At 37.5% G+C, this 26,704-nt stretch overlaps 2 protein-coding genes across 5 annotated transcripts in view; both read right to left on the bottom strand.

Annotated features, from left to right (window-relative positions):
- LOC128011227 (acidic mammalian chitinase-like) overlaps positions 1-10,075 on the bottom strand; it is a 40,204-nt gene extending 30,129 nt beyond the window's left edge. Inside the window, exon 1 of the mRNA XM_052593410.1 lies at positions 10,004-10,075. Within this exon, the coding sequence (XP_052449370.1) occupies positions 10,004-10,031 (28 nt within the window). The 5' untranslated portion in view covers positions 10,032-10,075. The remainder of the gene's footprint in view (positions 1-10,003) is intronic.
- Positions 700-24,935, bottom strand: LOC128011226 (acidic mammalian chitinase). 4 transcript variants are annotated; one of them, XM_052593406.1, is made up of 13 exons: positions 24,810-24,909; positions 24,690-24,716; positions 24,299-24,503; positions 23,827-23,883; positions 23,576-23,741; positions 22,995-23,119; positions 22,730-22,853; positions 22,400-22,588; positions 22,180-22,296; positions 7,603-7,735; positions 6,727-6,984; positions 2,105-2,320; positions 700-1,280 (listed from the first exon to the last, which is right to left on the bottom strand). In XM_052593406.1, exons 1-13 carry the CDS (start codon positions 24,835-24,837, stop codon positions 1,054-1,056), a joined length of 1,872 nt encoding a protein of 623 aa, XP_052449366.1. In that variant the 5' UTR covers positions 24,838-24,909; the 3' UTR covers positions 700-1,053. The 4 variants fall into 4 exon arrangements, with proteins under 4 accessions (XP_052449366.1, XP_052449365.1, XP_052449367.1 ...); XM_052593405.1 differs by lacking the exon at positions 22,180-22,296 and adding an exon at positions 7,821-7,937 and having other exon boundaries at positions 24,810-24,899; XM_052593407.1 differs by lacking the exons at positions 6,727-6,984; positions 7,603-7,735 and adding an exon at positions 21,962-22,094 and having other exon boundaries at positions 24,810-24,917.
- Between the last annotated feature and the right edge of the window lie 1,769 nt (positions 24,936-26,704).

Below are 26,704 nucleotides of genomic sequence, written 5' to 3'. Positions count from 1 at the left end.
TTTAAACCCAATCAGTTTTGCCAATTGACCTAATTAGTTGCAAATTGGTCCTCTAGCTGTTCCTTATATGTAACTTCATATAACTTTTCTGGCCTCTTATTGCTACCTGTCCCAACTTTTTGGGAATGTGAAGCTCTCATGAAATCCAAAATGAGCCAATATTTGGCATGACATTTCAAAATGTCTCACTTTCAACATTTGATATGTTATCTATAATATATTGTGAATAAAATATAAGTTTATGATATTTGATAATTATTCTATTCCTTTTTTACTCACAATTTGTGCAGTCCCAACTTTTTTGGAACCAGGTTTGTATTATGACGGATTATGTCTGGATATAAACATTTACCTCTGCATATCACCTGTAACTCGACACAAAGGTATTGTTATCAGTTGTTTAAATGCTACTTTGAATCCTTAGTGATTTTTGCACTGAAATGGAATGTGCTGAGACTGAAAATGACTGTAAATGTTTTACATTAATCATTTTGAAATGTCAAGAATGTTACATTTAATTTTTGATTTCAAGTTTAAATTAATAAATTGTTTGAATGGAAACAGATGGTTGTTCTTTCTTATTTATTTTCTAATGAATATTCATACACTGAAAAAAAACTTGTTTTCTAAAAATGTTTAGAAATGTCACAAAGTTATCAATGCAGTTCCACTTTAAATTTAAAAACTGCAGACGACTAATGCTTATTCAGGTTAGTTTTACTCAGACAAATTAGACAGACTGCACCCCTTATAAAACAACAAACTGTATCATATTATTTCACTGTAAAAAATTAAAACCTCTCCAACTCAAAAAATTCTAGTGACTGGTTACATCTTCAGTTTTCAATTGGCCTGATTTAATTTATAGTTAAATTCACACTAGTTCAATTGAAACATGTACATGTGATTACTAATTCACAAATATTTAGTTAGGCCAAGTGAAAAAATGGAAAACATTTGAGTTGGAGAGTACTGAATATACACACACACACACACACAGATATATATACTGGCAAAATTCAACACATTTTCTTTGCAGAGGTGGAGCACTGATTATTTCTTAGGCCAGTCGCAGCACAAGCAGTCAGGATTGTAGAAAGTTCCATCAGGGCAATTCATCACATAGGTCCCACCATTAGAACACTGAATGAAGGTTGCAGGGTCGTGTGGGTTTACATATATCCCGTCCAGTTTGCCTACACAGAACTCTGAGGGAACAGCCTTGGATGCTGTGGTCTTATCAGGCTTTTGTGTTGGATTTGGAGAGCCAGGTGAAATATCTGGAGGAGGAAATTTGAATTTGACATTTTATCTTAGTTTTGCAGTTGTTAATCTAGTTTATTACAATCATCTGGATTAAGCTCTTTTGTTGTTAACAAATCTAAACCAATGATTCCTCATTCCATCCACTTTCAGAAGGCTAAACTATGTGCTTTTGCACAAAAACACACAGCGTCTCCCTGACATGGCTACATCAACACTACTGCAGCTCCTGAAACCACGCCTTCTGTCTTTGTATTTGTAACCCATCTCTACCGGGTCCTGACCGCCACACCTCCTTCTCGTTCCGTGTGGGTCTCGAACCCAAATGGAAGCAGACACATTAACAGGGAGGCTAAATGACTGCAGCCACTAATGTCAGTCGCTAGTGTGACTCTTTTTTCTGGGGAGTGAGGTTTACCTTGCGCAGCACCTACTCGCTGGGCTCTGTTACACATGAACATTTAAGTGGCATTACACAAATATTTCCATGTCGTGACGTAGACATGTGGGGGCGTGTTTGAATAAGGCGTTTTAGCCCAGTCTGGATCAGCCATCTCTTTTAGATAGAATAAATCCTTTAGTGGGACACACTGAGCTTTGTAACTCTGCAGATCTTATACATGCACAAACAGCTACATAACACACTAAAGAAAAGGAAAAATAGGAATCGTATCGTATGACCTCTTTAAAAAAAATTCTAAATAATTACCAGAAAACATAAACGTAAAGTGTGAAATTATTACGGCATTACTGAAACCAAATAGTTTTACAAAAACCTGCCAAAGTTCTAAACATTTCCCTTGCAGGAGTGGAATATTGACAACATGAGGTTCATTCTTACGCCAGTCGCAGCACAAGCAGTCAGGATTGTAGAAAGTTCCATCAGGGCAATTCATCACATAGGTCCCGCCATTAGAACACTGAATGAAGGTTGCAGGGTCGTCTGGGTTTACATATAACCCGTCTTGTTTGCCTGCACAGAACTCTGAGGGAACAGCCTTGGATGCTGTGGTCTTATCAGGCTTTTGTGTTGGATTTGGAGAGCCAGGTGAAATATCTGGAGGAGGAAATTTGAATTGGACATTTTATCTTAGTTTTCCAGTTGTTAATCTAGTTTATTACAATCATCTGGATTAAGCTCTTTTGTTGTTAACAAATCTAAACCAATGATTCCTCATTCCATCCACTTTCAGAAGGCTAAACTATGTGCTTTTGCACAGAAACACACAGCGTCTACATGACATGGCTACATCAACACTACTGCAGTTCCTGAAACCACGCCTTCTGTCTTTACATTTGCAACCCATCTCTCTCGGGTCCTGACCGCACACCTCCTTCTCGTTCCGAGAGGTCTCGAACCCGGGTCTCAAACATGAAGGCAGATGCATTAACAAGGAGTTTAAATGACTGCAGCCAGTATAATGTCAGTCATTGGTGTGTCTCTTTGGGATCAGGGGAGTGAGGTTCACCTGCACACCACCTACTCACTGACCTCCGTTTGAATCACCCCCATAAACCTCCCTACCATCTGGGTCACGGCACTAATGTAACCCCTCTCCCCGGCGTGGGAGGCGGACACACTAACAAGGAGGCTAACAGGAACACATGACCACATGTTCCTGTGGCTCAAGTGGTAGAGCATTGGGTTAGCAGCTTGAGGTTGTGGGTTTGATTCCCAGGGAACACATGTTAGGTAAAAAATGTTAGCCTGAATGCATTGTAAGTCCACTTTGGATCTGTTAAATGCATAAATGACTGCAGCCACTAGTGTCAGTCACTAGTGCATCTCTTGAGATCAGGGTAGAGAGGTGTTAAATGCACAGCACCTACTCACTGGCCTCTGTTACACATGAACATTTCAGTGGCATTACACAAATATTTCCACATCGTGACGTAGACATGAGGGGGTGTGTTTGAATGAGGCGTTTTAGCCCAGTCTGGATCAGCTTCTCTTTTAGATAGAATAAATCCTTTAGTGGGAGACTTTGAGCTTTGTAACTCTGCAGTTCCCTTTCAGTCAGTCATGTTCTACATTACGTCAGAAAGAGACTGAAGAATGGGGATCTCGCCCAAGAGCCCAATCACCTTCGAGTGGTAACAAAACGAGCCAATGGAGCACAGACTACCTTGGTCTGTGGAATTTGCATCACAAGCTCTGCCCCGCAGTGCGGGTAAATAAAAAGGAACGCGAGCAACTTGCACTCAAGCTTTCGCTTCGGAGCCAAGCACATCACTTGCTGCTTTCACTGACACAATTTTGAAATACATGCCTACACTTTATTGGCTGAATAACTGGCACAAAGATGACTCTGAAGGTAGAGATGGAGGCGGCAAGAGAAAAGGTGAAGACTGGGGATTTTCATTTTGTATAAATTGTATTTTAATTGTGATCAATGTTTTATCAATCAATTGCCCGTATTTAATAAATAAGAAGCAAATATATAGGCACGATCACTTGCATTGCATGTGAACTGCAGGTCGCGGAATCTCAGCTTGTGCCTCGCAGATTTGAGAAATATAGGCTATATATTACAGAAAGTGTGAATACTTTTAAACGAAAAGCGTTCATGGTGAGTCCGCATCGTCAACTTTATCTTTGCAGCGACACAGAAAACACCAGTTTATTACTAAACAATTAAATGTCTCCTTGCTAATTTAGACACATTCTTAATCATTACTTTAGCCAGTTCTTCGTGGCAAGCTTGTTTGCAGTCATAACGCTTATTATCCTGTAGACCAGTGATCCTCAAATCTGGCTCGCGAGATCCACTTTCCTGCAAAGTTTAGCTCTAACCCTAATCAAACACGCATGAGTTTGCTAATCAGTGTCTTCAGGATCATTAGAAAATCACAGGCAGGTGTGTTTAATTAGAGTCGGAGCTAAACTCTGCAGGAAACTGGATCTCGCGAGCCATATTTGAGGATCACTGCTGTAGACTATATTTAAGTAATTAAATTAATATAAAGGGGCGATTTGTCCGCGAATGGCTTAAATAAACAACTACTAGTCGACTAGAAAAAAAATTAGTCGGCGGCAGCCCTTATTCCTCATATTTTCGAACCAGCAGGCCATTCTGGTTTGAGCGAGCAACCTCACGGAATGAGTGAGCGGAGCGGGATATTCAGAAATGTGCTCTCCGCTCACGAGCTCTTGGCAGGTTTTCCTGATAACGATTGATCTTAGCGTTTGAGAGTGTTTCCTACGAGTAATTTTACGATCGTTCATTATTGTTTCACGGGCTTTAAGTGCTACTTAGGAGTCGCTCTCTGTTTGTCAAGTGCTGAAATGTCATCTTAGAATGGCTCGTAATAGTAGGCCTAGTACGCGATCGTTTATTGATGTTAACCTAATGCTGTGTTCCAGACAGACAACTTGGATATAATAACTTTAATACAATGCAACATTATATTATATTATAGCGTATTATACTTGACATAATCATATATAATGTACTTTATATACAGTAGAGAGAGAGAGAGAGAGAGAGAGAGAGAGAGAGACGTTATTGGTTTTCTTCTTTGACATACAAAAGAAGTAAGACCCCCCCCCCCCCCCCCCCCCTCGAGTCTTTGAAGCATTTCATACATTTGTTATTTTATTAGTTTTTTATTATTATTTTCAGTCATTCAATTTAAATGTGTATTTCTGTTTTTTTCTGCCCCTTTTAATTATTTCATTTATAAATGTATAAAAAGAGGAAAAAAAAGAGAACGAGTCATAAAGTGTACAATAAAGCACAATCAAAGCACAAGGGCTTTACGATTACTCAAGCACCCGTAGATCTATGATGATTTTCAAGTACTAATTAAGTTATGTTGCTTTTGGGAAACAGACCATAATATTAAGATCAGTCGTACAATCGTTTTTTAAAAATTTCTTAGGCTTACGAAGCTTTTGGGAAACTCAGCCCTGATCGGAACAGACCCGAAACTCACTGTCTGCTGAACTTGCAGAAACATCAAAATAGACATAGCCAGACTAGACTATTTAAGTACTAATTACAATAATTTTTTTATTATTCTTGACAAAATTAGAATATATTCAGTTCAGTTTTTTGCCTAGTTCCTATGTCTATGGCCCAATGACACTAAGATGAGCATTTAATACTTTTAAAAAATGCGGGTCAGGAAGCAGTTCGGGTACAATATTTTCTTTTTCTTTTTTTGCGGTCCGAGTTGTCGGTGGGTTAGTTGAAAACGTCGGTCGGGTGCGGGTTGTTTATACACTGACCCGCACATCACTGACTTCCACCCTGTGGGCTGGGTACCTCAGAGTTCATGTGTATCACCACCTTTTGGTTGATACCTGCCTTTGTAAGTCGTCCTACAAGCAGGCAGCCTGCTAGCATATGTCCAGCTGGAATATGCTACCCAGTGTATTCTGTGTCAGCTATAGCCCCTCTCTCGTGCTGTCCTCACGACAGGGTGCTATCACTCACACGGGTCACTGGAAGACAGCCATGTGGCGTTTTGTAAGAGACCCCATTCGTCAGTCTCTTTCTGACGTAACGTAGAACATGACAAACTGAAAGGGAACGTCTAGGTTACATATGTAACCCTCGTTCCCTGAGGGAGGGAACGGAGACATTACGTCCCTTTGCCACATCGCTGTTCTGCTGAACGGCCAGGTCACTGACTCGGCTCCTCAGCGAAGACTTGAGTGCAAGTTGCTTGTGCTGCTCCTTATATACCTGCACTCGCGATGCAAATTCAGCAGACCAAGGTACTCTGTGTACCATTGGCTCGTTTTGTTACCACTCGAAGGTGATTGGACTCTCGGGTGAGATCCCACTTTTTTCAGTCTCTTTCTGACATAACGTCTCCTTTCCCTCTCTCAGGGAACAATGGTTACATACGTAACCTAGACAATCTTATACATGCACAAATAGCTACATAGCACTAAAGAAAAGGAAAAATAGGAATTGCATCATATGACACCTTTATATAATCATAATAATAATAATAATAATAATAATAATAATAATAATATTAAAATAATAATAATCTTCCTGGCGTGGGAGGTGGACGCACTAACAAGGAGGCTAAATGACTGCAGCCACTAGCATCAGTCACTAGTGCGTCTCTTGAGATCAGGCGAGTGAGGTAACAGAGGTGGCCTCTGTTACACATGTGGGGGCGTGTTTGAATGAGGCGTTTTAGCCCAGTATGGATCAGCCTTCTCTTTTAGACAGAATAAATCCTTTAGTGGGAGACTTTACGCTTTGGAACTCTGCAGATCTTATACATGCACAAATAGCTACATAACACACTAAAGAAAAGGAAAAATAGAAATCGCATCATATGATTTAAAAATTTATAAAATAAAACACTTACCAGAGGTAAAGGTAAAATGTGAAATTATTATGGCATTACCGATACCAAATAGTTTTACAAAAACCTGCCAAAGTTCTAAACATTTCCCTTGCAGGAGTGGAATATTGACAACATGAGGTTCATTCTTACGCCAGTCGCAGCACATGCAGCCAGGATTGAAGAAAGTTCCATCAGGGCAATGCATTTCATGGGGCATTCCATTGGAACACTGAATGAAGGTCGTAGGGTCATCTGGGTTTACATATAACCCGTCCTGTTTGCCTACACAGAACTCTGAGGGGACTGTCGGGACAACATGAGGTCTTGTGGCATGAGATCCAGTGGTGGATGCTGTTGTTGTGGTCTTACCAGGCTCATGTGTTGGATTTGGTGAGACAGGTGGGAAATCTGGAGGAGGAAATTTGAATTTGATATTTTATCTTAGTTTTCAAGTTATTATCTTATTACACAACTTTCTGGAATACAGTTTTTTTTCATAAGCTTTAAAATAATGTAGTGGTAATGAACCACTATGAACAAATTTCAAGTCAAATCAATATTTTACATACAGTATATGTATTCATTTAAGGAGAGTAGCTGTGCTCCTTATAATTATTGTACAGTCAGTCAGTCATTATCACAAAATAACCTGTGACAGATTAAGACACAGACTCAACTGTAGATTATTATTTTTATTCTTAAAAAAAGTACTTAAAAGGCAATCAATTATTATTAATTAATCAATTATAATGATTTATCAGGTGTATGGAAGCTAATTTTTGCCACATATGGAAAAAAATAATAATGGATTTGTAATTCATAATTATGACATAATGGGATACGAAGTCATTATAAAATCATAATTGTGAATCTCAGTTTCTATAATTATAACTTAGTATCTGGTCATTTCGAATTCTTGTCTCATACATTTTTTTAATAGACTTTTAATGTCATAATTATGATTTACCAAAGCATGATTTTTTTCTTCTGTGACAATAATGCCCTTGATTAAGATATGAGATGTACCTCTATTAAGAAGTGTCCTGAGATGTCCAATGAGGGGGTATTTGCCCTGATCACAGAACTGTCCTGTAAAGTCATCAAGATCCAGAGCCCAGACGAAAGCTCCTCCAAACTTTTCCTTCTTTAGGTAGTTCACCTGAAGCAGAACAGATGGAGTTATTTTGAGCATGAGAGCTGCATTACATTTCATGTATTTCCCAATCTTTATGATATATCCTTACCTTATTCTCAAAGCTTTCCTTGTTGTCGAATCCCACCCATTCATGTCCTTTTGTTGCATAAGGAACTTTCTGATCATCAATCCATTCCACAGAGGTTCCTTGAAGGAAAGTACAGATCTGATGGGAGATTATCGGTTCATTACTCTTCTGATTTTATTCTGCCCAATCAAATAACAAGCTGTAATGTACAGTAAATGCATGTGTTCAGGTTGAAGGTAACACCTCATAATAGGACCAGAATCCATCCTCTCTGGTGTAGTTTCCAGCTGATCCAGGACCATTAGCTGAAGCTCCAACTCCACTGGGTCCAGAAAGTGAAGACAGGCGAAATGTTCTTCCATATGTAGCAAAGCCCATCCTCAGCTTCTCCACAGGAGCGCCCTGATCTCTCCAGTATCTCATTGCAAAGTCCTGCATTGTCATGACAAATCACTTATTTCCTGTTGCATGTTTCCAGCTTCTTGTTATTTGGAATGACTCACGGTCTCATTCACAATCATTTAAATGTTACACATGAAGTTAAGAATACAGTAGGATATATGGCCGTCTTACAATGTTATAGTAGATGTTCCTTCCTGCGTATCCAGAGCCAGCATACAGAGGACTGTTGTGCCCGGTGACATTTTCCCATGAACCGTAGAAGTCATAGGTCATCATATTAATGAAGTCCAAATACCTGCATTACCAGAAGTTCAGAGTCATCAACTCAGACTCAAGACATAGAAGCAAATAATGAGGCAGACTGTGTGGGTCTTGGCCAGACTACATATTAATTTGATTCATATTCATTCATCTAAAAATTCTTCAGAAGACACACTTGGCAATTTCTGCAATTTCATAACCAGCATCAATGGTTCCTTTCTGAGCAGCCACTAGAGCAGTGAGCATGAGTCTGGGACGTCCAGTGGCAGCACTATCTGCCTCATAAGCTTCCAAGAGCTCCTGTAATAGTCACATGTTTGCAGTAGATTAAGGTCTGTTTTTTTATTCAAAATAAATAAATAAATAAAATAAAAAATGTAAAATATTACAAATTACATTATTTTTGCATTATTTTTAGGTCACTTGTCAAAAGATAATTTTTTTGGGTTTGATCGTGTACAGACGGTCAGATATTCTTCTTCCTCTGAAGTTTTAGAAAAATGCAAATAGAAGTGTTTTCACCTTTGGACTTCTGTTCATGTTTGCTCATTCTTTCCCTGATTATCTTTCCTTGTTGTCTTTTACTTAAACATTAATCTATGCTATTATCTCATCATATAAACAGCACAATTAGATTTTAAAGAAATGTGTAAAAAAATATCTGTAAATACTGCAGTACCTTACAGAGCAGAGTGAACCTCTGCTTGTCTTCTGGAGGACTTCCACGGGAACCTGGATACTCCTAGTCCAGATCCAGACCATCAAAGCCATGTTTCCTCAGAAATGTGATGGAGGACTGAATAAACGTCGTCCTGTTTGCTGGTGAGGACACCATGATACTAAATCTGACAAGAAGTACCATGAAGATAAAATTACGTTTACATTTAACACACATCCTTCAAAATTCACTGTTTTAAGCAGGAGTCTTACTGTTCTGAGCCAAAGGTCCATCCTCCGACAGCCAAGAGAGTTTTCAAGCTGGGATTTCTGTCAAGTCAAATATTTATATCATTAATAGGTGTAATGCTGTCTAACAAATTATCACTCTTGAAAACTAATGCATTCCATCAGATACATACTTTTCCTTTAGTCCATTGAAAGATTCGTAGAGAGTTTCATCATTCCATTCAAAAGTGCTCAACTCATTTGCCGGATTAATGATGGAAAAAGCATAAATTAAATGAGTGCACAGCTGTGGATCCACATTTTCTGGCATGTACTTGCCAACACCAGGTCTGTACTGAGACCAGTTTGTGAAGTAGCATATCAGTTCGGAGGCCCATCCTGATAAAAATAATATAATATAATATGATATGATATGATATGATATGATATGATATGATATAATATAATATAATATATTCTTCTTCTCATTATTATTATTATTAGGAATTGAAAAACAAATAAAAAAAATAAAATACCGAAGTGACACAATGCCAGGGAAAAACCTGAAAGACAAAACAGAATGTTACAATTTATAACATATAAAACACTCCAAGGCCAACAAGCTCTTTCGTTCTGTAAGATCAACATTAACTTACCAGCTAGAAAAATAAATTTGGTCATCATAATGTGATGGTTGTTTCAGTCAAGAAGTTCTGTCTGCTACTGTTGTATGAAAGACAGAAGTTATCGTTTATATAACACGTCAGTGTCACTCCTTCATATACCAATGATTAATAAAAAAACACGAGAACTGAATTTCCCTGAAATATCTTTTCCCTGTCATTGGCCCAGTTTTGTTATAACAGTCGGAGACTTTGTTCCATCGTTTAAAGGGGTCATATAATGCAATTAAAATGTTTCTTTTATCTTTAGAGTGTTACAAGCTCATGGTGCATAAAGATGATCTGTAAAGTTGCAAAGACTAAAGTCTTAAACCCAAAAAGATATTCTTTATTAAAGTTTAGACTTCTGCAACGCAGAAAAACAATATAATAATCAGTAATTATGTCCCCAATGGATACAACAAATGCCTCGTCTGTAATGGGTTATATGTTTGCAAGAACACATATGTTAAGGGGCATAACATTTTCAGCAATCAATCAATCAATCAATCAATCACCTTTATTTATATAGTGCTTTAAACAAAATACATTGCGTCAAAGCACTGAACAACATTCATTTGGAAAACAGTGTCTCAATAATGCAAAATGATAGTTAAAGGCAGTTCATCATTGAATTCAGTGATGTCATCTCTGTTCAGTTAAATAGTGTCTGTGCATTTATTTGCAATCAAGTCAATGATATCGCTGTAGATGAAGTGACCCCAACTAAGCAAGCCAGAGGCGACAGCGGCAAGGAACCGAAACTCCATCGGTGACAGAATGGAGAAAAAAACCTTGGGAGAAACCAGGCTCAGTTGGGGGGCCAGTTCTCCTCCGACCAGACGAAAACCAGTAGTTCAATTCCAGGCTGCAGCAAAGTCAGATTTCGACCAATCAATAAAATTGGGTCATATAGGAGAAACAATAATAGACATTATGTGGAAAATAATGTTGTTGTTTTTTTTTTTGACTGAAAACACATAAACACATTGCCTTACACCAAATACCCAACTGTTACCCAGTTTGTAAAACAGGAAGAAGGAGAAGGGAACCGGCGGACATTTAAATAAAACTTTAATAACAAAATAAACAGAAAACAGCGTGAGAGGCCCCGCACAAACAAAACCAAAATAAAGCCCAGGTCTGGTCCTCTCTCATCCTTCACTGTCGAAACCTTCCGATATCCTCCGTGGGACTCGACACCAGTGTTTGGCACAGGTGTCACTCATTTCCAATTACTCCACTGGCCTTGACCCATTCCCACAGCTCTCGGCCCTGCCACACTTGTCACACCAACATAATGTCAAAAACAATTTTAGCAATGTCACATGACCCCTTTAAACCTCAATGACTCAGCTCAGTGAATCAAGAACATGATAAGTCTTCTGCTCCCAGTTCCAGTTGACCTACAAGCAGGGTCAGATTTGGGGGGCCTAAGCAAATTTCAGGTATGGGGCCCCAACAATAACTATATAATCTTTTAGGCCTAACCCTTCTCTCTCTCTCTCTCTCTCTCTCAATAGCTATAGTTAGTTCATTTACCACTTCACAACTTAAAAAATTAGTCAAATTAGAATCAATGGTACAGTCCTCCCCACTCTCCAAGTATTGCACTAATCACCACATTCTGCACTTATTTTGCAAGGGTGACAGTGGTCTGACAGGACCCCCCATACAAAACATTGAAATAGTCAAGGCGAGACAGAACAAAGACATTAATACCTTCTCTAAATCTTTTCTTGTGAGTATAGGCTTTAGCCAAGCAATAGATCTAATCTGGAAGAAGCAACTCTTAACCACAGAATTAATCTGCTTCTTATACCTGGCGATAAAGCTTTCTGAATCTTCCTCTCTTAAATCAGAGAATGTGTGAAATTGTTGTTCAGGGGATCTATAGTGCATCTATCTGATGTGATACTGTAGCTGATGGATACATACATACGTAGACATTCATTTTATTTCTATATCAATCTTTGAAGGAAAGTTCTAAAAGTCAATACTGATGTTGTTGGGAAATGCGCCTTTTGGTGCTTTATTTTTCATTCATTTATCCACTGTACAGAATAAATAAGTGGGGTTGTGTTTGTTTTCTTCTAAAACAGATGAAAAGTAATCAGATCTAGCAGTTTTTAACTGCTTTCTCTGTAGAAGGATCTACTTTCCCTCCATGCAATGCAAAGCACCTTTTGTTTTCTTCCAATTGCCCTCCATTTTCCAGTAGGCTGCTCTCTTTAAGGCTTGAATGTGTTAGTTATACCACAGTTTCAGACTGTTTTATCTTTATCTTTATCTTTTAGATATCTATGAGTCCATAGTTTCTGATACAAAAGACAAGTTTTTCTGAGCTATTGAATATGTTGGGGAATTGGGACAAGTCCTAAAGATTAGTTACAAAGCAAGTTACTCATTTGTGGTACAAGTGATGGTTCTAACTCATTTATTATATGGAGTTGAGTTTGCAGCTTTAGCTATATGGAGTACACACAAGATGATGATCTGTTGCAGAATGCCTTAACATCAATTAAATGTGACCGTTTTACATCTAGATGATTACGAAAGTGACTAAGTTGTCAAACCCAAATAGAGTTTAGAATGTCTATATAAACGCTGATCACAATTTATCCTTTTCATTATCATTGTGGACATTAAAAAAATCACCAACAATTAAGATTTTTTTCAGCGGCCATCACTATCTCAAATAGAAGAAGTCTGTGTGTTACTCTGGTGGCCTATAAAGTAACCAGTACAAATGTAAAAAATTGATTTATCATGAACACTTATTACACTACAATGTTACATAAAGCACCGTTTCTCGAATGAGTGTGTTATCATTCCATTTTTATGTTTCAAGATCATTTGCACGGCCAGTGATAAAAATTCTAAATAGTTTGTAGCGCTCCAAATAGCAAAAAATCAACCCTTTTGCTGCAGGTGAGTAGAGCCAAAATAATACTTGGAAGCAAATAAGGAAGTGACTATCCGCACACAGATTTCAATAGAATCCAATAAAAACTCTCCCAGCCTTATTAGATTCAGTGTGTGGCCGGTTAGCAACTTTCATGTTTGCTTCCCAGTAATAAAAGTTCACCACACTTTAAACCATGCCCTCACATTTGTAGAGATACAAAGAACATTGTTTTTATTTTTTACATTTCATAAATACCCTGATTAGTGTAACACAAAAAAGACTGACCTTGAAGCACAGGGCATTAATATAAAGGCCTCAGTATTTGCATTTAATATTATGTGGTAAACCACCAGGCAGATTTTCATTTGTGTGTCACTTTTCATAAAAACTAAATTTCTCCTAAATGTAAATTTGAATATAAACTATATAATCATGAATGCTAAATGCTTTTAATAAAAGTTTCTAATAAAATCTAGATCTGAAAGTTCTTGATTATCTAACAACAATAGCAAAGTTTAGCAAATCTCACACCCCACGGCAGTCAATATTGGACACTGCATTTTGCAACCTCTGGAAAAAAAAAACAGGGACTTATGTGATGATCTTGTTTGTGGACTTCAGCTTGGCTTTCAAGACCATCATCACTGCTCTTCTCCGGACCAAATAAGCCCAGCTCTCTGTTCCTTGCTCTATCTGTCAGTGGATCACCAGATTTCTGACGGATAGGCATCAGCTAGCGAGACTGGGGAAATTCATGTCCAACACCTACAATCAGCACTGGCACCCTCCAGGGATCTGTGCTCTCCCCACTGCTCTTCTCCTTTTACAATGTACCTCTAAAAACCCCTCTGTCTGGCTTCTGAAGTTTCGGAAGTCATCTGCCTCACAAGATGATTGTGAATATTAGGAGAAATACCCCAGCATTACCCCTACTCACTCATCATCATGAACAGCACAGAGACAACAGTTGAGTACCATCTCACAGTTCCTGAAACACATGGGCTCAACTGTGAAAAGGGCCCAGGAGAGGATTTATCTCCACCACAGTCCAACTTGCCACCAGCGCTGCTTCTGCATTGGTCCCCCAGGGTCCAATGATTCATTGTGCAAATTACAGTGTATTTCTATGTTTTTAATATTGAAAATTAATTGAACCAATGATGATTCTGAAAGAAAGCCAGGACTCTACTGTTGCCATAGAAAGGAACATACATTTAATGTGCATGTGATTGTCATGCAGTGCTGGGAACACATGTCAGGTGGATTACATTATAAGATTCCAAAAATTAAGTACTTGTAGTACTAGTAGGACTATATGACATTTAAAAAAAAAAATCATTATAATTTATTATAATTAACTTTAAATTGATTACATATTTTTCACACATATTTTTTGGCATGGAGATAGAAATTACATACCAAAAATAAAAAGGTTTCTGTTCATGATTCTTTCTGACTAGATACATAATCAACCTTTGTTCACAAAGCTGACACTTCAAAGTTTACTGTTCAGGAATCAGAATCACTCAGACTGTTATGATAATTAAGATATATAAGCTCAAACATAAAAACAAAAAATATATATATATATATTAAAAACATATTTTTCAAATGTATTTTAAAAATTGTTGATGTAGGATATGAGTTTGAAAACACTGTAGCTAAAACCACAAGTTTTCTAAAACTATATAAAAAAATTCATAATCGAATCTGTAAAACTGTGAATTTTATGAAATATTTTCATGTCATGTGTGTTTTTAGAGAAGGCTAATCAGATTGATTTATGGCACTTGTCATCTCTGTAAGATCTCGCATGTAAACTCTCCTGTGTGTTTTGTATGTGTGTTGGCTTTGCAAAACTGCCCAATTAATTGTTCTATTGTTCTAACCAAACGAGTCTTTCACACCTCTGCCAGGTATGACACATTATCCGCATTATTATCATTATTCTATTGTTTTTATTCCACCTTTATTAGCCTTTATTGTGGGTTTTCAGGCTTTACAAAGACACAAAGCAGCGATCTCACTTCAGTCTCTGTTTGTATTTAGCCCTTATTTATCAAAAGTCTTACTACAAAAATACAACAAAACATTTTCTTACGACCTTACGTGAATTATTGTGACAAAAATGCATTATGAAGAAGAACTGCACCTGCTATTAGTAGCATTAGAGCTAACATTAGCATCAAGCTACATCAGACAATTTATGAAATTATTAGTACACTTTTACTCAAAACTCACTTTAAACCCTGATTGAGTGTTTATAATAACTTCCTTTAGTGATCAGGGGTGGAATTTGGTCGTTTACTGTTGTAAAAATATGCTATTTATAACCTTTTACATCGCTGCACAAATTAGCATTTCAGATGTACATTTTTGATTTTTTTTTATAAAAACGCCGCAGATCTCAAGAAAATCTCATAGTTTTAATCAGGTAAGTAAGACTGTGCTTGCTTTTTAAGACACAACAAAATGTAGCATGTTATTTTATGAAAGTAGTATTAATCATAGCCAAATAGTTTTGCAAAAACCTGCCAAATTTCTAAACATTTCCCTTGCAGGAGTGGAACAGTGACAACATGAGTTTAATTCTTAGGCCAGTCGCAGCACAAGCAGTCAGGATTGAAGACAGTCCCATGAGGGCAATCCATTTTATAGGGAATGGCATTAGAACACTGAATGAAGGTCGCAGGGTCATATGGGTTTACATATAGCCCATTTGTTTTGGCAACACAGAACTCTGAGGGGACTGTCGGGACAACATGAGGTCTTGTGGCATGAGATCCAGTGCTGGATGCTGTTGTTGTTGTCTTACCAGGCTCATGTGTTGGATTTGGTGAAACTGGTGGGAAATCTGGAGGAGGAAATTTTAATTGGATATTTTATTGACTAGTACATTTTTTTTTACAAAATGCATTAATCTAAGTTATTAATCTATCTTATTATACACAACTTTCTGAAATACTGCTTTTTTTAGCAGAAGCTTTAAAATAATGTAGCGTTAATGAACCATTATTAACACATTTAAAGTTAAATCAACATTTTACATATATGTAAGGAAAGTAGCTGTGCAATACTCCTTATAATTATACTATATATATCCTTATATTACATTTAATACTCTGTATGCTGATTTCCACACTCTGCTTGCCTCTTTTGATCTCAACCGAGTATCAACTACTGCTACTCACAAATCAGGTAACCAACTGGACCTTATTTACATGACACTGCTCGACTGATCATGTTTTGGTTACTCCACTGCACACGTTGGATGACTTCCTCCTCACTCTTAACCTCAACATGGTCCCTGATACATCACTTACCCCTCCACATGTCATCTTTCGACGTAACCTACGCTCACTCTCACCCTCCCGGCTATCTGCGATGGTGTCATCTTCACTTACTTCCCCTAAACTGTAAGCATCTTTTGATGCTAACAGTGCTACTGATACTTTCTGCTCCACTCTTACATCTTGTTTAGACACTGTTTGCCCCTTATCTTCCAGGCCAGCCCGTAACACCCCTTCTGTCCCTTGGTTATCTGATGTTCTACTCGAACACCGTTCTAAGCTTAGAGCTGCTGAAAGGGTGTGGCAAAAATCCAAAAATACTATTGACCTTAATGTGTATCAATCACTCCTATCTTCCTTTTCTGCTAATGTATCCACTGCTAAAAGGATATACTATCATAACAAAATGAACAATTCATCCAACTCTCGCGTGTTTTTTAAAACATTTTCCTCACTTCTTTGTCCTCCTCCTCCCCCTATTGCTTCATCGCTAATAGCTGATGACTTTGCCACGTTTTTCATTTATAAAATTAAAAACATCAGTGCACAATTTTCTACACCACAATCAGTCAAGCTCATATCACCAGCAAACATACACTCATTTACATCCTTCTCTTCACTCTCTGAGGCAGAAGTCTCCAAACTCTTCCTTTATAATCATCCCACTTGCCCACTTGATCCTATTCCATCTCATCTCCTTCAAGCCATTTCTCTTGCAGTTGTACCTGCACTCAATCACATCATTAACACATCCCTCCACACTGGTGTTTTTCCCTCATCATTAAGACAGGCTCGTGTAACTCCACTACTTAAGAAACCCACCCTCAACCCATCTCTTTTAGAGAACTACAGACCAGTTTCCCTTATTCCCTTCATTGCAAAAACACATTGCAATGAGCTGTGTTCAATCAAGTCTCTGCATTTCTCACACAGAACAAATTCATTGACAGCAAACAATCAGGCTTCAGAAGTGGACATTCAACCGAGACTGCACTGCTTTCAGTTGTTGAAGCCCTAAGACTGGCAAGAGCGGAATCCAAATCTTCAGTACTTATCCCGCTTGATCTTTCCGCTGCTTTTGACATGGTTAACCACCAGATCCTCCAATCAACCCTACTGGCAAATGGCATCTCAGGAACCTCACTTCAGTGGTTTGAGTCTTACCTATCAGATAGGTCCTTCAAAATATCTTGGAGAGGTGAGGTGTTGAAGTCACAACATCTAACTACTGGGGTGCCTCAGGGCTCAGTTCTTGGACCACTTCTCTTCTCTGTCTACATGGCATCATTAGGTTCTGTCATTCAGAAACATGGCTTTTCATACCACTGCTATGCTGATGACACTCAACTCTACCTCTCATTCCATCCTGATGATCCGACAGTAGCTGCTTGCATCTCTGCTTGTCTAAACAGACATTTCTTGCCGGATGATGGACCACCACCTTCAACTCAAACTTGCCAAGACAGAACTGCTTATGATTCCAGCAAACCCATCGTTTTATCACAATTTCACCATCAAGTTAGGCACATCAACCATAACTCCTTCAAAAACAGCCAGAAGCCTTGGAGTTATGATTGATGGTCAGCTTTTTCAGACAACATTGCTAAAACTGTCCGATCCTGCAGATTTGCTTTATTCAACATCAACTCCTTGTTCAAGCTCTTGTTCTGTCCAGGCTGGACTATTGCAGTGCTCACTTGGCAGGTCTTCCAGCCAGTTCTATCAAACCTTTACAATTAATACAGAATGCGGCAGCAAGATTAATTTTTAATGAGCCGAAAAGAATACACGTCACACCTCTGTTTATCAATTTGCACTGGCTTCCAATAGCTGCTCGCATAAAATTCAAGGCATTAATGTTTGCCTACAAAACTACCTCTGGCTCTGCACCCATTTACCTAAATTTATTACTTCAGACTTATTTGCTCTTTAGAAGCTTGTGTTCTGCAAGTGAATTTCACTTGATCGTGCCATCCCAAAGAAGCACAAAGTAACTTTTACGGACTTTTAAATTAAATGTTCCCTCATGGTGGAATGATCTCCCCAACTCAATCCGAGCAGCTGAGTCCTTAGCCATCTTCAAGAATCGGCTTAAAACCCATCTCTTCCATCTTTTTTTGACTTTCTTACTTTAGCACTCACTATTCTAATTCTAATCTTAAATTTAAAAAAAATAATAACTACCTTTCTAATCTTTTTTGTATTCTATTTTGTATATGTTTTCATTTATTGTGCAATTCTGTGTGTGTATATGCATATATGTATACACTCACCTGAAGGATTATTAGGAACACCATACTAATACTCTGTTTGACCCCTTTTCACCATCAGAACCGCCTTAATTCTACATGGCATTGATTCAACCAGAAAGCATTCTTTAGAAATGTTGGCACATACAGTATTGTTCAAAATAATAGCAGTACAATGTGACTAACCAGAATAATCAAGATTTTTAGTATATTTTTTATTGCTACGTGGCAAACAAGTTACCAGTAGGTTCAGTAGATTGTCAGAAAACAAACAAGACCCAGCATTCATGATATGCACGCTCTTAAGGCTGTGCAATTGGGCAATTAGTTGAAAGGGGTGTGTTCAAAAAAATAGCAGTGTCTACCTTTGACTGTACAAACTCAAAACTATTTTGTACAAACATTTTTTTTTCTGGATTTAGCAATCCTGTGAATCACTAAACTAATATTTAGTTGTATGACCACAGTTTTTTAAAACTGCTTGACATCTGTGTGGCATGGAGTCAACCAACTTGTGGCACCTCTCAGCTGTTATTCCACTCCATGATTCTTTAACAACATTCCACAATTCATTCACATTTCTTGGTTTTGCTTCAGAAACAGCATTTTTGATATCACCCCACAAGTTCTCAATTGGATTAAGGTCTGGAGATTGGGCTGGCCACTCCATAACATTAATTTTGTTGGTTTGGAAACAAGACTTTGCCCGTTTACTAGTGTGTTTTGGGTCATTGTCTTGTTGAAACAACCATTTCAAGGGCATGTCCTCTTCAGCATAGGGCAACATGACCTCTTCAAGTATTTTAACATATGCAAACTGATCCATGATCCCTGGTATGCGATAAATAGGCCCAACACCATAGTAGGAGAAACATGCCCATATCATGATGCTTGCACCTCCATGCTTCACTGTCTTCACTGTGTACTGTGGCTTGAATTCAGAGTTTGGGGGTCGTCTCACAAACTGCCTGTGGCCCTTGGACCCAAAAAGAACAATTTTACTCTCATCAGTCCACAAAATGTTCCTCCATTTCTCTTTAGGCCAGTTGATGTGTTCTTTGGCAAATTGTAACCTCTTCTGCACATGCCTTTTTTTTAACAGAGGGACTTTGCGGGGGATTCTTGAAAATAGATTAGCTTCACACAGACGTCTTCTAACTGTCACAGTACTTACAGGTAACTCCAGACTGTCTTTGATCATCCTGGAGGTGATCATTGGCTGAGCCTTTGCCATTCTGGTTATTCTTCTATCCATTTTGATGGTTGTCTTCCGTTTTCTTCCACGTCTCTCTGGTTTTGCTCTCCATTTTAAGGCATTGGAGATCATTTTAGCTGAACAGCCTATCATTTTTTGCACCTCTTTATAGGTTTTCCCCTCTCTAATCAACTTTTTAATCAAAGTACGCTGTTCTTCTGAACAATGTCTTGAACGACCCATTTTCCTCAGCTTTCAAATGCATGTTCAACAAGTGTTGGCTTCATCCTTAAATAGGGGCCACCTGATTCACACCTGTTTCTTCACAAAATTGATGACCTCAGTCATTGAATGCCACACTGCTATTTTTTTGAACACACCCCTTTCAACTAATTCAACTAATTGCCCAATTGCACAGCCTTAAGAGCGTGCATATCATGAATGCTGGGTCTCATTTGTTTTCTGAGAATCTACTGAACCTACTGGTAACTTGTTTGCCACGTAGCAATGAAAAAATATACTAAAAACCTTGATTATTCTGGTTAGTCACATTGTACTGCTATTATTTTGAACAATACTGTATAGATAGGATAGCATCTTGCAGTTGATGGAGATTTGTGGGATGCACATCCAGGGCAGGAAGCTCCCATTCCACCACATCCCAAAGATGCTCTATTGAGTTGAGATCTGGTGACTGTGGGGGCCATTTTAGTACAGTGAACTCATTGTCATGTTCAAGAAACCAATTTAAAAGGATTCGAGCTTTGTGACATGGTGCCTTATCCTACTGGAAGTAGCCATCAGAGGATGAGTACATGGTGGTCATAAAGGGATGGACATGGTCAGAAACAATGCTCAGGTAGGCCGTGGCATTTAAACGATGCCCAATTGGCACTAAGGGGCCTAAAGTGTGCCAAGAAAACACCCCCCACACCATTACACCACCACCAGCAGCCTGAACAGTGTAAACAAGGCATGATGGATCCATGTTCTCATTCTGTTTACGCCAAATTCTGACTCTACCATCTGAATGTCTCAACAGAAATCGAGAGTCATCAGACCAGGCAACATTTTTCCAGTCTTCAACTGTTCAACTGCAAATTGTAGCCTCTTTTTCCAATTCGTAGTGGAGATGAGTGGTACCATTCTTTGTAAACCCTAGAAATGGTTGTGAGTGAAAATCCCAGTAACTGAGCAGACTGTGAAATACTCAGACCGGCCCGTCTGGCACCAACAACCATGCCACGCTCAAAATTGCTTAAATCACCCTTCTTTCCCATTCTGACATTCCGTTTGGAGTTCAAGAGATTGTCTTGACCAGGACCACACTCCTAAATGCATAGAAGCAACTGCCGTGTGATTGGTTGATTAGATAATTGCATTAATGAGAAATTTAACAGGTGTTCCTAATAATCCTTTAGGTGAGTGTATATGTACATATATATGTATCTGTGTGTGTGTGTGTGTGTGTGTGTGTGTGTGTGTGTATGTACATATATATATGTATCTGTGTGTGTGTGTGTGTGTGTGTGTGTGTATGTATGTATGTATATATATATATATATATATATTTTTTTTTTTTTGTGAGTTCATATCACACAATTCAGTTTATATCTGATAATACTGAGTTTATATCTGATTATACTGAGTTTATTCTGAATTGAGGGGGGGGGGGGGCTCTAACACTAGCTTGCTCTATTCTTTTTCTATTCTTTCTGTTTCCTTTTTATTTATTATATTATTTAAAAGCCCTTGCTTCGTGTCCCGTGTTAAGCTAACTGAGATTTGTTATAGCACTGATATACAGTATCATTGCACTTTTTGTTGTTTTTGATTGCTTCCTTTGTCCTAATTTGTAAGTCACTTTGGATAGCGTCTGCTAAATGAATAAATGTAAATGTAAATAATTACTGTAAATTCAGTCATTTGTCACAAAATAACCTGTGACAGATTAAGACACAGACCTGACTGTAGATTATCAATTATTTTTATCATCTTAAAAAGTACTATAAGGCAATCACAGTGTTAATTATAATGATTTATCAGAACTAATTTTTGCCACATAAGAAAAAAAAATATAATGGATTGGTAATTCATATTACAATATGATATTAAGTCATTATGAAATCATAATTGTGAATCTCAGTTTCTACTTTTTGTCTTATATTTATTACTTAGCATCTCATCATAATTCTTGTCTCATAATTATAAAGTAAGTTTTAAAGACTTTTCATGTCATAATTTTGATTTACCAAAGCATGATTTTTTCTTCTGTGACAATAATGCCCTTAATAAAGATATGAGATGTACCTCTATTAAGAAGTGTCCTGAGATGTCCAATGAGGGGGTATTCGCCCTGATCACAGAACTGTCCTGTAAAGTCATCAAGATCCAGAGCCCAGACGAAAGCTCCTCCAAACTTTTCCTTCTTTAGGTAGTTCACCTGAAGCAGAACAGATGGAGTTATTTTGAGCATGAGAGCTGCATTACATTTCATGTATTTACCAATCTTTATGATATATCCTAACCTTTATCTCAAAGCTTTCCTTGTTGTCGAATCCCACCCATTCTTGTCCTTTTGTTGCATAAGGAACTTTCTGATCTTCAATCCATTCCACAGAGGTTCCTTGAAGGAAAGTACAGACCTGATGGGAGATTATTGGTTCATTACTCTTCTGATTTTATTTTACACAATAAAAGAACAAGCTGTAATGTACAGTAAATGCATGCGCAGGTTGAAGGTAAGACCTCATAATAGGACCAGAATCCGTCCTCTCTGGTGTAGTTTCCAGCTGATCCAGGACCATTAGCTGAAGCTCCAACTCCACTAGGTCCAGAAAGTGAAGACAGGCGAAATGTTCTTCCATATGTAGCAAAGCCCATCCTCAGCTTCTCCACAGGAGCGCCCTGATCTCTCCAGTATCTCATTGCAAAATCCTGCATTGTCATGACAAATCACTTATTTCCTGTTGCATGTTTCCAGCTTCTTGTTATTTGGAATGACTCACAGTCTCATTCACAATCATTTAAATGTTACACATGAAGTTAAGAATACAGTAGGATATATGGCCGTCTTACAGTGTAATAGTAGATGTTGCCTCCTGGGTATCCAGAGCCAGCATACAGAGGACTGTTGTGCCCGGTGACATTTTCCCATGAGCCGTGGAAGTCATAGGTCATCACATTAATGAAGTCCAAATACCTGCATTACCAGAAGTTCAGAGTCATCAACTCAGACTCAAGACATAGAAGCAAATAATGAGGCAGACTGTGTGGGTCTTGGCCAGACTACATATTCATTTGATTCATATTCATTCATTTAAAAATTCTTCAGAAGACATACTTGGCAATTTCTGCAATTTCATAACCATCATCAACGGTTCCTTTCCCAGCAGCCACTGCAGCAGTGAGCATGAGTCTGGGACGTCCAGTAGCAGCACCCTCTGCCTCATAAGCTTCCAAGAGCTCCTGTAATAGTCAAAGTAAATGATAATAAAAAAAGGATATATATATATATATATATATATATATATATATATATATATATATATATATATATATATATATATATATATATATATATATATATATATATATATATATATATATATATATATATATATATATAAACAACAACTTTCTAGGTCACTAATCAATTTATTATATTTGTGGCATTGATCATGACTATTTTTACAGATGGTCAGAACCCTTTAGGTTTAAAACAAACTTGTGGAGTTCAAATACTTACAAAAGAAAAGAGTATTTCACTAGTGGACTTACAAACTCATTCTTTCTCTGATTATCTATTATCTTTATTGTATTGTACTTAAGCTTTCAACCATGTTATCATCTCATCATATAAACACCATAATTCGATTTTTAAAACTACTATATTGTGTAAAATATCTGTAAATACTGCAGTACCTTACAGAGCAGAGTGAACCTCTGCTTGTCTTCTGGAGGACTTCCACGGGAACCTGGATACTCCCAGTCCAGATCCAGACCATCAAAGCCATGTTTCCTCAGAAATGTGATGGAGGACTGAATAAACGTCGTCCTGTTTGCTGGTGAGGACACCATGATACTAAACCTGATGAGAAGTACCATGAAGATAAAATTACGTTTACATTTAACACACATCCTTCAAAATTCACTGTTTTAAGCAGGATTCTTACTGTTCTGAGCCAAAGTTCCATCCTCCGACAGCCAAGAGAGTTTTCAAGCTGGGATTTCTGTCATGTCAAATATTTGTATCATTATTCACATTAATGTCTCTGTAAATTAACACAACACTCTTAAAAATTTAGGTTCCAAAAGAGGGTTTTCACAACAATGCCATAGAAGAACCAGTTTTGGTTCCCCAAAGAACGTTTCAGTGAACAGTTCTTAAAAGAAACTGTGTGAAGAACATTTTATTTTCTAAATAATATGTATCTAAATATGTATTTATGTATCTAAATAACTTTTTGTTTATCACTGTAAACAACCTTTAGTGGAACGAATAGTTTACATGAATGGTAAAGGTTCATTGTGGAATCATTGATGCCAATAAAGAACCTTTATTTTTAAGATTTTATTCAAAAATACATAATGCTTTCTATTTGATTATAAAACGCATTCACAAACAAAACATCAGATAAAACATACTTTTCCTTTAGTCCATTGAAAGATTTGTAGAGAGTTTCATCATTCCATTCAAAAGTGCTCAACTCATTTGCCGGATTAATGATGGAAAAGGCATAAATTAAATGAGTGCACAGATGTGGATCCACATTTTCTGGCATGTACTTGCCAACACCAGGTCTGTACTGAGACCAGTTTGTGAAGTAGCAAACCAGTTCGGAGGCCCATCCTAAAATACATAATACATACATTCATAATACATATTAAAATATAATATGCAATTATTATTTACAATACATTTTAGAAATATAATCGAAAGCAACTTTTCAGAATGGCTAAATTATTATTAGAAGTACTATATAGTGGTTTTTAAATGCAGTATTTAAGAAGAAACAACAAATTAAAAGAAAATTACCAAAGTGAAACAACGCAAGGGAAAAGCCTAAAACAAGATAAAAAGAAATGTTAACATATAAAAGACTCCGAGGCAATCAAGCTCTTGTAATGTAATTCTGTAAGATCAGCAGACACTTACCAGCTAGAAAAATTAATTTGGTCATCATAATGTGATGGTTGTACCAGTCAAGAAGAATCTTTGTCTGCTGCTGCTGTATGACTGACAGAAGTTATTGTTTATATAACCCCCAACACACAGAAATTCTAGCATAATACCAATGATTAACCAAAAACAAGAACACATTCATTTCCCCAAAATAGCTGTTCCCTGTCATCTGCCCTGGATGTCATCACACAAGACATTGCATTTTAACAGTCTTAATGTTTTGTACATTGGGATTGTAGGAGCGTTTGTTCCTTTTTTTCAACTTCAATAACTGAGTTCAGTGAATCAAATGTCTAATTGTAATGGTCATTTCAAAGATACAGGCCCTCTGATCCAAAACTACATCTACTGCAAAGAATATACATTAATCAAAAAAGACTGTCAAATATCCCTTAGATTTACATTTTTTCCAAAGTAACTGGACAAACATAAACAAGCTGTCATATAGAGACATTAACATTCATAGTGCACAGTGGCAGGAATCTAGTAATCTAGATTAGGAGGCTAGAGGGGAAATTATGTTTTTATTTTCCATCTCTATGAAACACAACTTTCAGGCAGCAATATAATGCACCATTAATTCCTATTACAAAGTAATACTCAGTAACATTAGGTTGCTCCCGGTGTCAACATATTCAGAACACATCCGGTCTGATCACCTGCTCTTCATGCTTCAAGGATCTGAAAAGTATGTAATTATTCCATTTGTATGTTAGAAGCTGATTTGAATAGTCAGTAATAAAAGTTTCACTGCTATGGTGATGGTGGTAAATCAACAGAATACATAGCTGATATAAAAAACTGGATATGTATAGTAATTTTCTACTGTTAAATCCTGAAAAAAAAAGAAAAGAATTCTGAGTATTAATTATCGGACCAAAAACCTCATCATGTAATAACCTAGAACACTATCTAATGCTTGACGGTTGCTCTGTTAATTCCTGTCATCAGTTAGGAACCTAGGTGTGCTATTCTGATCACATTTCGACAGATCCTCTGCTAAGACCTTGTCACCTTGTCAGACAAGTCCTCTGCTTAATCTGACTTGTGTCTTGTGACTAGTGAAATATTAGTGTTGCATGTCATCCCGTTGGCATACAACTTGTTATTTTACAGTAAGCTTTTATTAAAACAAGATGTTGGCATGCACTACCAAATGAACAAGGTAACCTACTCCTGTCCATATTGTTGTATTGTTGAGCAGAGTCACAACCAGTGGTTTACAGGCCTTTGATAGGAGAACCACAAGGAACAAAGTAATTGACACAGATAATGTCAGGTTAGGTTTTAACACTTGTTCTGCATGATTATTTTTATCTTTATGGCCCAAATAAACTGACAGGCTTGATGATCACAGCTGCCACTTTCATTTGCACTGGAGTTGAAACCTACAAAAATGACTCCAAAAAAACAATGCTAAACATTTAAATGGTAACCTTAAATTGGAATCTATGATGTGCTTAACCCAGATATTACCCTTCATCACAATTAACACAATTAGACTTTTTGGTCTCCCAGGGTCAAATGAAGCTGATTTTCACACAGAGGAAAAAGGAACAAGTCTTAGCATACCATAATCTGTTGTAAAAAGAAAACAGTCATTTAACAGTGGGACGTGATTTTTCACTTCCCTGGTGTGAACTTCCTTCTATGATTGCACAGAATGCTGTATTTTAAATGTCAAGTAGCACTAAATATCGCAAGCCAATCACGCAATGCTCGTTTAGCACAGGAAACGTGACTGAGACATGAACTAAATCACTGAACTTACTGTAAATCATGATCAGCTCTGCTATTGTTAGACATGTTTTTTTTTTCTGTTTCAAGATCATAAAACCAAACATAAAATGCAGCTTACACAGAGTTTC

This window comes from Carassius gibelio, chromosome B23 (assembly GCF_023724105.1).
Source record: "Carassius gibelio isolate Cgi1373 ecotype wild population from Czech Republic chromosome B23, carGib1.2-hapl.c, whole genome shotgun sequence".
Classification (NCBI taxonomy): domain Eukaryota; kingdom Metazoa; phylum Chordata; class Actinopteri; order Cypriniformes; family Cyprinidae; genus Carassius; species Carassius gibelio.
Note: the sequence above shows the minus strand (reverse complement) of the source record. Positions and strands in the feature narration are given on the sequence as shown.

Coding starts and splice junctions, on each gene's coding strand:
- LOC128011226 (XM_052593406.1), bottom strand. CDS start 24,837: ATGATGACCAAATTAATTTTTCTAGCTG. Junction 23,884..24,298: donor TTCAATGGACTAAAGGAAAA/GTATGTTTTATC, acceptor TTGACATGACAG/AAATCCCAGCTTGAAAACTC. Junction 1,281..2,104: donor CTGCTTGTGCTGCGACTGGC/GTAAGAATGAAC, acceptor TTCCTCCTCCAG/ATATTTCACCTGGCTCTCCA.